The 12413-nt window shown below is 36.2% G+C and overlaps 2 protein-coding genes across 2 annotated transcripts; one reads left to right on the top strand and one right to left on the bottom strand.

Moving 5' to 3' along the window:
• Positions 1 to 283: 283 nt before the first annotated feature.
• LOC104752622 (BEL1-like homeodomain protein 5) lies at positions 284 to 3184 on the top strand. The gene is made up of 5 exons (XM_010474812.2): positions 284 to 526; positions 685 to 1139; positions 1578 to 1903; positions 2068 to 2128; positions 2564 to 3184. Exons 2-5 carry the CDS (start codon positions 690 to 692, stop codon positions 3038 to 3040), a joined length of 1314 nt encoding a protein of 437 aa, XP_010473114.2. The 5' UTR covers positions 284 to 526; positions 685 to 689; the 3' UTR covers positions 3041 to 3184.
• A 695-nt stretch (positions 3185 to 3879) lies between these two features.
• Positions 3880 to 11063, bottom strand: LOC104752621 (serine/threonine-protein phosphatase BSL3). The gene is made up of 21 exons (XM_010474811.3): positions 10260 to 11063; positions 10030 to 10090; positions 9814 to 9892; positions 9622 to 9701; positions 9437 to 9531; positions 9252 to 9351; positions 9093 to 9162; positions 8650 to 8751; positions 8485 to 8566; positions 7920 to 8099; positions 7323 to 7590; positions 6999 to 7236; positions 6703 to 6873; positions 6050 to 6288; positions 5885 to 5969; positions 5698 to 5796; positions 5424 to 5623; positions 5267 to 5342; positions 4804 to 4939; positions 4580 to 4719; positions 3880 to 4498 (listed from the first exon to the last, which is right to left on the bottom strand). The coding sequence occupies exons 1-21, from the start codon at positions 10714 to 10716 to the stop codon at positions 4421 to 4423; spliced, it is 3036 nt and encodes a 1011-aa protein (XP_010473113.2). The 5' UTR covers positions 10717 to 11063; the 3' UTR covers positions 3880 to 4420.
• Positions 11064 to 12413: the final 1350 nt, after the last annotated feature.

Below are 12413 nucleotides of genomic sequence, written 5' to 3'. Positions count from 1 at the left end.
TTAAAAAATTGATTTCACTTTATACAACGTATTATAAATATAATAAAATATATATTTATAATTATATAGAAATATTTATGATTAAGCTATATATTAAAACTATTCTATGGTTATTTTGCATAAACTCTTGGGTTTGATTGTGAATCGTGTGATTCATGCCTAAGATGCCTTGGATATATCATGTTATGTAAGCTAGATAAAAAATAATCTTTGTAATAGAAACTTTGAACTTCGAAACATCATCACAAAGAAGACAAATAATCGTGAGTGTCACTGTTTAGTTGTCCAATGAGAAAGAAAAAAAAAGAAGAAAAGTATATATTTCTCATTTCTGAAAAGTCCAATCACATAATTTATTTAGAAAGGCGACTTATTGGACTTTCTAGTTGACAGACACATCATTGAAGCAGAGAACAGTATTAGATGACCATCGCAAGCAGAGAAAGAACGACACGTTGAAGAAGACAATGAGAAACTCACACCCATAACTTGCTGCTCATCATTTCTTATTATATAAAAAAAAAGGGTTAGTTAGTTTTCTTGCTGTGCCACATATCTTTAATTTCATGATCTTTTGTTTACCTTTTCTTTCCTATGCTCTAGGAGATAATGTCAGATCAGTTATATTATATAGTTTGAGATTGTTCTTGAATTCCATGTTTTTTTTTGTGGCTTATTTTTCAGAATAAATGGCTTCTTTCTTTCATGGAGAATCTAATATGAGAGAACCCTCTTCTGATCTTTTTATGATGAATTTGAATCCATTCCCCGAGCCGACAATAACCAGTAATGCTCATAACCATCACTTCTACAACTTGTGCTTTGGGTCTCAACAACATGGACCTCGAGATGAAGTAGAAGATCATATAGAACAAGGAAATTCTTCTGTCTCTACGTATTCATACGAAGGAGTCTTCAGGGGTTTGACTCCGATCTACTTGAGAGCTGCTCAAGAATTGCTCAATGAGATTGTCAATGTTGGAAACAGTAGCCATGGCGCCAAACAAGTACCAAGAATGAGTAAAGAGTCTGCGATTTATGGAAAAGGGGACATCGTTGGTGGCCATACGCCTAGCGTGGCTGCTTACCGCCAAGTGTTGGAGATGAAGAGAGCAAAGCTCATCTCCATGGTGGAAAAGGTAATTCATTTGTAACTACCTATATAGATATATGTGTGGCATAAAACAATATAAGAAATTTAAGTGTCTAAAATCAACTATGTGAGCAATGCTAAGAAGGTACTTTTATTTAAGGTTGAGATTAGGACTCAAATGCAATCCATCACGCTGTTATTATGTTGGCCATTGTGGATTTTTTACCTTGACAAAATGCCAGTGTTTAACATGTTTCGGATTTTTGTTAGGCATCAAAGGTTGGTCCCGAGCATATGGGAATAGGTCCGAAACTTTCTTGGCTAAAAAAAAAAAAAAAAAAAAAATTAGTAGCTCACTAAAATAATAACCTTTAGATGAGAAAGGGAAAAAAATTCATGACGAAAAAAGTGATCTAGTGTTAAGTATATTTTGTTGGTAAGTAAACGTTTAAAGATTGGTAACTGATATGGGAGATGTACACAGGTGGAACAAAGATACAAGCAATACCATGACCAAATGCAGACTATAATCTCATCGTTTGAGCAAGCCGTGGGTTTAGGCTCAGCAAACCCATACACACATATGGCGTTACAAACAATATCAAAGAAGTTCCGTGTTGTAAGAGACATGATTTGTTTGCAAATCAAACACGTAAACAAGCTGTTGGGGAAAAAGGAATGTGACGAGCAGCTTAAGCATTTGGGTAAGATGGCACATCACCATTCAAATGCTTGGAGACCGCAAAGAGTTTTGCCCGAAAATGCTGTTTCCATTCTACGATCTTGGCTCTTTGAGCATTTTCTTCATCCGTAAGTAATGTTTACTTCTATCTTTAATTTTTGTTTCGATTATAGTCGATATGGATGATGTAGCCTTGAAACAAAGGAAAAACTATACAATAAGGTTATGGAATAGTCACTAGTTAGGTTTCTGTAGACTAACCAATGATTCTTGTTTTGGTTTGTATATATAGATATCCTAGGGATCTGGATAAGGTAATGCTTGCCAAACAGACTGGTCTTACTAAGAGTCAGGTAAATGATTTTGATCGACATACTTTTGTTTGTTAATGTTAAATGTCCCATAGTTTATATACAGTTTTCATAACATCATCTAACAAAGACTCCAGAACACATAAATTTAAAGGTAAAATATTTATAATGTATAGTTCTACCAAAATTTATTCTGATCAAAATATATAAGAATGCTAAAACAAAAATCAAGTGAACCAAATTATTTTTGTAAAGTAAAATTATTAGATAGATGATGTTCATATATATATTTTAAATGACCTTTGTATGTTTGTTATAATTATCTTAATCATAATAGCGATGATTGTATAATTATAATAAATATTTACAAACTTAAAACAAAATGAAATGTACTATTGTAAAGTTACTAATTACATTTTTTTAACATCTAATTGCTAACTATATTTATTAATGAAATTTTGTGTAAAATGGATGTAGGTGTCTAATTGGTTCATAAATGCTCGAGTTCGAGTGTGGAAGCCAATGGTGGAGGAATTGTATTTGGAAGAAATGAATATTGAAGAAAGCAGAAAAGGAAGTAACCCAAATGAACATAGTACCAACGGTTCATCTTCTAAGCAACCTTACAATAATTCCACTTCAGATGAATCTTCGAACTCGATCTTACCCACCTTTTATCAAGGATTCAATGAAAACGAAACCCCTATGCCAAATGCATCCTCAAGTTGCTCTATAGGAAGGTTCAGGAAGCAACATATGAATCAAGCTAACTTCATTCATTTCAATGGAGGGTTTGAAAACTATCACACAATGGTTGGGAATGGCGTCTCCCTTTCTCTTGGCCTGCCTCATTCTTGCGACCAAACCTTCAACAACATTCAGTTTGGATCGACAAGTCATGGAACTGAGATCTCGGGCATATATCCCTCTTCAACTTATCAAATCATGGATTAGAACTAATTAATAGTGATGATATATTTTATGCTTGTTGCTTACGTATATTCTGTGTATAGCCCTGGCCTTTGGATGGTTTTTGAGAAATGGATGTGTGTAAGATAGATAGAGAGGAGATGATTTAAGTATAGGTTTTGATAGAAATGTAGATAACTATACTAGATATTAAAAAAAAAAAACTAGGTCGAGTAAGGCTTTATACAATCAGGTTTTAGTTAGTTTTTGCTACTGAGATGTTGATCAAGACGTTGATTCGTTGATCAAGATGGCAAAACAAGGAATGCTTGATATATATATATATATATATATATGTAAATGAAAATTAGATCGACCATGAGATCCATGTTCCCTTTTAGTTATGTCTATGAATATATATGTGCATATGTGCGTGTGTATGTGTCCCAGAATCCCCAACAAATCTCTTCACATATTTTGTATTTTTTTCTATCTATTGTTCATCAAACCTAAATATGATTATTAATATTTTTATTTTTTTGGATATGCTCCTTTTTCGACCGAACTATAAGCTTGCTATTTATTAGTTATGAGTTTAGTTCTTTGATTTAAAAATTTTTGTTTGTAGGTGACTGAGAATAGCTAAAATTATATCCTTCTTCTTTGCAGAATGTGTTGAAAAGGAAACGAATACACAAATTCTAGCTATACATGAATGGCTTAATAGGTACGTGCATGTCATTCCCACAGTGTTTGTAAATGGTTGTAAAGGGAATGGAATTGAGTGGAACACTTCCGTGACCAAACAATATAAGACATCAACTTCGCTATGAAGCCTACAATTCCAACGTTTTAACTACGACAGGACAAAAAGTGACAAAAACTTTAGAAATGGGAATATGATAATAACAAAAATTTTGGTAACAAAAAACACACAAAACCATGGTTACAAATTACATATAAAAAATATGAATGGAGGAATACACAAACGCCAACACCTCTCTCTCTCTCTCTCTATGATACATAAATTACCCCAAAACTAATATACCTCTAAAATTATACCCACTCATGTCGTGTACCTCGCCAAAAGACCAATACCACATGTATAATAAGTGATTAATCAATACTAAGAAAGAACAAAAAAAGTGAAGGCAACATATAAAAAATGACAAAAACCCTTTTACCCAACAAATAATACTACTCACCCCCGACCTGACTAAACCCTTTTCAATCTGACCTATGAAACTCCCCCAAGATCTCAAAACCCTCATCGATTCTCAGTGTGATCCATCTCGTCGGTAAAATAGCACATTGTGGATCAAGAACGGTTTGGTTGGATCTGTACACAACATGAGGATCACCAAGAGGCAGCTATCGGGAGAAGTATGTACTCTCCGCACGCGTCTCTCTTTCTGGGGTTTATATCTAAGCAAGAGAACCCCGGTCATTTGGATTTTGTGGGCGTCCTCTTGTTGGTGTTGGTGGTCGATTTGCGTTTAACTCCTGCAATATATAAATGCTCAGTCCTGCCATTTCCAGGTGAAAAAAAAAAGAAGGATTAGTCTCTGTTTCAGAGATAAAAACCTGCATCCATGTGTCCTCTATATGTCTTTCTGGTGAAGTTTCAGGTGAGGTAATTGCTGGAGGCAATGGATGGATAAGCTTGGGAACCACAACAAGATCTCTCCCCAACACCAAGATAGCCCCGGCATTGTTTGCAGTACCTGATAAAGAACACAATATGATTTTATAAGATCAGGATTTTTTTTATCCGGCTTAATAGCGAGTGTTCGGTTCCATAGACATACCACAATAGTTTGTAGCCGAAAAGAGTGTAATCAAATGCCCTTGGGCGAAACGCTCGAATCCATCCATTACGCATTCATGCGCTCGTACAATCAATTGAAGATCATTGTTGTTGCAGAACTCCATGACACGGTCAGGCTGTAATCGCAAAAATCTTGGTCAGTAATAGAACTGGTATTGACGCGAATTAGAATTATATTCTTCAGCATCATTGTCGAGATATACTTATGGAAGCAAATTAGTGGTATATTTTTCAGCACTACTGTCTAAAAAGCCTATGAATAAGTCTAGAGTCGCAAGGGTCAAGCAAAACAAGTTCACTTCTTCACACGTCAGAAGCTCAAAATGAAGAGGGAAGGATGGATCAACAACCAGATGTATAATGAGTACGAGGAGAGGAGAGGATGGGAAGGGAAAGTAGGATATCAACAGAAATGTATGAAACAGAAGGAGAATACCACTCACCCCAAAAGTAACCAATCCAGGACCTCTAGCATTGGGCCTCAAACCTTCAACACTGTCATTTTCAGTTGGATCGGACCTAACAGATTGCAATATGACATACTGGTGAGACATCAATCAAGAAAAAAACATAGAATAATAGAATTAGACATGTACTTACCATAGTAAATCCATAAGCACAATTGAGCCTGCTTCCATTGTAATCGGACGTTGGATAATTTCTATCTGCTCTACATGATTTATCGACCGACCAATTCCCCCATGCATACAGATAATTTTCTTCTCAATCAGTGCAGCCAGAGGTAGCCAATTGAATAAACGGTTAATTCGGTGCCATACCCAAATCCCATCACGTTCACCCTGCAAGCAAAGTAGCCACGACATGAGAACCTAAAAGTGGAAACAAGAGATTGTCAGAGATGATGAGACACTACCATTCGCTCAATACACTCTATCCGGAAACCAAAAAGGGCATTAATATCGGCGGCTTCATGGTTTCCACGAATCAGATGTACGTTGTGTTGGTATTCAACCTGCAGTGTCAACCATTGAACGTTATAATCTTTCCTATAGCGTTTATAATACCAAAACAGAGGCACTAATATGGTGCTCAAAAACTACCTTTAACGCAAGCAGAAGTGTAATTGTTTCTAGGCTGTGTTGACCCCGATCAACATAGTCCCCTAAAAAGAGGTAATCGATATATCTGAAACCATTTTACACACTCAGTAATGTCAGATCAAAAGTAGCAATCATATATCGTTAGAGATTTAGCTGCACACTTACGATATGTCTCCAGCTGTTGATGGTGAACCATATTCATCAAAAAGGCGCATGAGATCCCCAAACTGACCATGCAAATCACCAAATATCTTAATCGGGGCTCTAAGCTGTAACACAGTAGGTTCGCTCGAGAAAATACGTTCTGCACTGTCGCAAAGATCAGCTATTTCATTGCAATCCAAGAAAAACTGGCGTCGAACTGGAGGCTTCCACCCTCGAGGTTTCAAAAGATGAGCTACAACCTAATAAAATAGAGTTGTTACTTCATTAGAAAGTATTGACTGTCAACTTGGCACCTCATACTGTTGAACAATACACAACACCAAGTAGTACTACATGTCTGTACAAATAAGTTTCCAATCCTATTAAACCAAGGGATTATACACATCTACAGTATCTAACAACACTTCTGTACAAAAAAGTTTCCAATCCTATTAAACCAAGGGTAATACACATCTACAGTATCTAACAACACTTCTTATTCCTATAAAACCAACCAAATGACCAATGCAACAGCAAGAGAAAGTTTCTACAGCTGTTCTAGCAAGCAGTCTTTTGCAGGAAAATGTAATAAGTGTATAACTGTTCTTCTAGATCCAAAATCATGGACATAATGCTTTCTTACACCAGTTCATTAGGAGAGCAAAACTCTCTACCTTTTTCGGAACACTATTGATTGACATCTGACGATCTAATAATTTCCTCGCTGCTGTAGCACTTTCAGGTGTCCCATAGCTAACACGCCGTCCCTCATTTTCAAATTGATCAATGGACAACTGTCTAACCATTCCACCTAAGGCTCCACCTGTTTCTGCAGCAACCACCACCTTACAAAATTTCAAAAATAAATGCGACGTTAAATTATGAAATTAGGATAATACACCATTATTAAATGAAGAGGGAAAATGTTGTGAAATGTCAGATTGGTATGATAAGAGTTAGTTTGACTCACAGCTCTATGATGAAGTCGAACCCCTGCAGGAATAACACTGTTGGGTACTGCAGAATCAGGCTTAATTAATGATACTGACGGTTTTCCACTGGGTGTAGCCTCAGCACCACGATCCCTATCCGGCAGTTCAACTTCACCATTGACCTGCCGTGCCTTTGCAGCAGCTAAAGTTGCACTGATAGCCTCGGCTTCCGCAGCAGATGCTTCAACGAGATACTCCACACCTTTGCTTGTTCTCCTACAATGTTGGTTGATAAATATTTTTCACAATGAAATGCATAGGTGCGCTAACATCACGACACATCCCCAAATCAAGACACTAACCGAGTTCCTGGAACCAATGCATTTTCAGTGCTTATATCAGTATACATATCACCATTTACAGGGGGTGCAACAGGACTTCCCAGTACCACAGCATCAGGAGCTGATTCCGGTAACTCCCCTGTCCTTTCATCAGAAAATCCATATCTTCCAGGTGAACGACCAGGTGGCGAGTTTGTTGCTGCAGCAGCCGCAGCAGCATGAGAGGCAGCAGATGTTGTTTCAGCAGCAGCAAGATCTTCAGCAACCAATAGGTCATCAAGTAACACTCCTGAAGCACCAACAGAATATTGTTAAGTTTTGGGGAAAAAGGGAGGGGTCTACAAGAGAAGTGAAAAGGAGCAACGGCACTGATATTAGACGATTCTATAATGTTTAAACTAACTAATGTTAATTATACAACGTCCAGACTTTAACAAAGATCAAACTACCTATTTAAAAAAGTGTAATCCTACATTATCAGACATTGGTAACTTGATGGAATACTATACCAAATTTACAGAATCATTGGGTCTCAGATGCTGTAAAAATGGTTCATTCTCACAGACAAACATGTAATGGTACACTGCATATAACAAGTTTGAAGCTTTTTTCTGTTACCTCCACGCAAACCACCATAGATAAATATCAAATCACCCACTGCAGCAGCAGCATGTCTGCAGCGCCTAGTCAACTCAACAGAAGCATCACCACCAGCTGCGTCCGCACTATACCTACCAGTTCTAGGACTAGTAACAACCGATTTTGTATCACACCATACACCTGCTGCAGTATCCAACACTGAACAAAGCGAAAAACATGAACCAGTCAGAGAAGCTCAGAAGAATACATGTACTATTTATTATGAATATAATTATGTAGCTCCTTCTACAAAAGATGAGTGAACAATCTTTTACAATATCTGTTCGATAGTTTTCGATGAAACTCAAATATTATATCAAATTTTGGCTTCACTGAAGAAAGATACAGCTTAGACAAAGGACGAAAATAACCACGCTTTTAGAAAAATATGTTTCAGTAACAATTCATCGATTAAGACAATATAAAGTTGTAAAAAAATATTCATTGGTTTAAATATTGCATATATAAGAAAAAACCATAAGTATTTGCTCATTGAAAACTCCAAAACAACATGAAATGAGATTGTTTCTTTTCCTTTGCTAACCTGCAACACTGGATGAGTCTTCTACCATGCGTCCACCACCAAGTGCCCCACCAGAGACATGGAGTCTTGCGTTTACAAAGACCTAAAATGTTCCACTAAAGGTTAGTTTTTCTGATAGAACTAGATAAGAGAAGAGAAGAAAAGATAAGAAGAAGCGTCTCATACTGCTGCATGCTGGTATCTGGCAGAAGGTGAGACACCAGGGGCTATGGCCCATTCCCAACGTCCATCCCTGTGCTTGGCAAGTCCATATGCACTTGCTAGGGGCTATCATGCAAAGGTACACAAAGACATATTAAGTATGGCAAGCAAACATTTAAGATCAAGACGGACGAAGAACCTCTTAAACTCTAGTTTTCACTTTTATGCAAACATGGTAGCTAATATTCTACTTGAACTCATACTTGAATTAATTAACAAAGAGAAGTTATTCCCCTATCACTTCACTGCAACAGAACAAGTTTGTTAACTGCAGAGTAAATATAATGGTAGCTGAGAGGAATATAACATTTGGATTCCCTCAGGTGACAAACTTAAAGCCTCAATGTAAAGCAAATGTCTATTTTCAAACAGGGGATTAACATGGAAGCAATAACTCTTTGGCTTACCACACTGTTCGCATCTCTTCCACCACAGAGAAGAAGAAGGTCATCAGACCGTGCGCTTGCAGTTGCATACCTAGTCATAACGTACAAATCCAAGAGATCTAAATCACTTAAGAGAGCCAAGATCACATCAAATTAATGAAGCCAAGGAAGCTAAATTACATGCATGGAGGTGGACCTTCCCCTTCTGGTTCCAGCTTACGCCATTCATAAGGTTTGGCAGCAGTGTCCAAAGCCCATACATCAGCTAATGGACGTTTTCCTGGTAATTTAAAGATAAGGGAAAAGGGGCTATTTAAGGAGAATATAAATACACTATTAATGAGGTAGCGAGTAAAATTGCTGACCATCATTTCCACCAATTGCCATGAGATACCTCTGTCCTACCAGTGCCATAACATGACCATAACGCGGTCCTGGTCCAGGACCCTGAACAACAACCCTATATAACGAGGATTTCTAAATCAACCAACAAACTAGTATAATGAATTTCAGACTGAGCTTGCCACAAGATGCAGATTTCTATTCGAACCTGTGCCATCGTGGCCGTTGCTGAGTGAGATCAAGAACGTGAAGATCCTCAGCTGATAAACCAGCAGGACCTATTCCACCCTACGCCACAGAAACAATTCGATAGGAGGTTCAAATTGCTGACCATAAATGATAACCTTGCTAAACTACAATACATAAGAACAACCAAAAAAAAAAAAAAATTCTCCCCTACCTGAATAACTACCATGGTCCCAACAGCAGTAGCAACATGTGCAGCTCTTGGGCTAGGTGGTTCTCCATAAGGTGTAAGCCTGTAAGCATTATTTCATCATATTAATTGAACTCTACACTTATTAACATACTGTATGAATAAATCTCATACTTTTCTAATATGGATACTAATAAATGGTTAAAGATACAGACAGCACAATTCATATCTTATACTCACCTTGACCACTTATTAGTAAGAACATCATAACAATGGACATCAGCCGTTGCACCAGCAAGCCCTGCATAGGAAACAAACATTATTCCAAACATCAAATACAGGACTTGAAGCCAAAAACAAGGAACTAATGCAAATCTAACATCAACTAGAAATGTAGAGAAAACTAGTTTCACCCTCACAAAGCTTATAGCTTTACTAGAAAAGTAAAGGAGAGAAATCGAAAAACATACGAATGCCGGCACTTCCAGCAGAAGTAGGCGTTCCGGTTCCTCCTGAATTACCCTCAAGAGCCGTAGCACCACCAAACAAGATCAGTCTCGGGCCAATGTAACAAGATGTCCCTTCTTCACCAACAGCAGGAACAGCCGTCAACGTGTGTCCACATCTAGGACCAGGACCATCCTCTTTCTTCTCCATAATAGCATTCACAACCGAATACGTCGGCGCACATCTCGGCCCAACCACCGTCGTTACCTGCGGTTGTTGTTGTTGTTGTTGTTGTCCCGGAGACGGAGACGGAGACGGAGACGGAGGCGAAGGAGTCAAAGACGCCGATTCGGATTCGGATCCAGCTTCTTCGGTTGATTGCTCAGACGCTTCTTTCTCCATAGGCGAAGACGATGAAGCGGCCGTCGTAGTAACAGGATCTTGATCATTCTCTGGTACCATAGACGAATCCAAATCCATTTCTTTTTCTTTTTCTTTTTTTCACAACCCTAAAATTTTTCAAAAGCTTTTAATTTAAGAAAGACAACACATCTTCTCTTAATTTAATAGCAAATCCAAAGTTTCTCGTTTCCAAATTCTTCACGCTTATATAGAAACCCTAACTTAGCTTTCTCCGGTGAGATCCTCCCGGAAAAGAAAAAAAAAAAAAAGTTAATCGAAGCAGAGAGATTCCGAGAATTTGAAAATGAGTTGCTTTTTGTTTTGTTTTTTGGTTTAGGAGAGAAAAGGACAGAGAAGAGAAGACGAACTCAACAACGCCCAAACAAACCTGCCCTTTGTTTGTTTTTTCTTATAATTTTAATTTTAATTTTAATTAATCATCACTCAAATTTTATCATTTTTATGTTTTACCTACTTACTACTCCCTGTATATCATAATAGATAATTTTTTAAGATTTTTACCAAAAAAAGTAATAAATATTACATTATTATTAATTATTTTTGTTTAATATTTCTTTTAATATTCATTTATTTATACTTTTCTCCTACTTGTCATTCAATTACATGATATATTTAATTATTTATTATAAAACTAAAAAACATTAATTAGTTATTTGATTTTAAGAATAAAAATGCATTAAATATATTACAGAAATCATCGTTTGTTTTGTGATACAGAAAAAATCTTAGAATATCATCATTTATGATAATAGAGAGAGTATAAGAAAAACAACAACAAAATTTATTTGAGGAAATAAAACACTCTTTTATCTAATTTCAATTGTTGTAACAAATTGAAAAGCCATATGTAGTCATTGTACTAAGAAACAGTTTCATCATTTATGTTAATACAAATTGTACTAAAAAACAGTTTCATCATTTACTTACGTGGAACCAAACCTAATTTTTACTTACGTGTAGTGTGTGTAGTGACTGTAGTCTAACACAGCTTGTAACATCCCTAGTGTATTATTTGATTATTCATTATTAATGACGGATTTGAATATATTGAAAATATGTAGCACATTGTAACGTTTTGCTACCAATTTTTACTATCATGAAATATAAAAAACTTTGTAGCAAATTCATTGTATATCCATCGCAAATATTATCACAATGATTTTTTTTTGTTGTTGTTAAAATTGTGTATATTGCAGAAATTTAGTAATAAACGGTAAATATGAATCGAACGCCTTAAAATCATTATTTACACAAACAAATCAAGTATAAAAGTGGAATACAATAAATAAATAAACAATGATAGAGCCATAGAGGAAAAGGAAAATGGCAATGCCATGAGGATGACATTAAATGTCATCTACATTTGAATGACATAACTCTCTGAAGTCAGATTAACTTCGTACAAACCGCCATTTCCAGTTTTGGAAGCTTTAGAAACTATTTTATGAAGAAGAAACGACTTATTTTCTTTCATTTCATGATTAAGGTACTATTTACTTTCAGAAAGAAAATTTACGTTTACATCGAAAAGAAAAAATCACTTTTTGACTATAAAGTATTTTATTCTTACAAGTTTTTTTCCTTTTTTTTTTTTTTATTGGGTCAAATTTGCAAGCGTCGGTTTGTTTGTTGCTCTCATTTATTGGATTCCTCCAAAGTCCATAGCTATGAAATATAGCAGACAATGCAATATCAAAATTGTTATAAACCTTGCATGTGCGTTGATTGAGTACAAGAGTGATGCTGGAGAGTAA

This window comes from Camelina sativa, chromosome 16 (genome assembly GCF_030686135.1).
Source record: "Camelina sativa cultivar CO46 ecotype springtype chromosome 16, ASM3068613v1".
Lineage (NCBI taxonomy): Eukaryota > Viridiplantae > Streptophyta > Magnoliopsida > Brassicales > Brassicaceae > Camelina > Camelina sativa.
The sequence above is the reverse complement of the archived record's forward strand: the minus strand, read 5'-3'. Positions and strand labels throughout refer to the sequence as shown.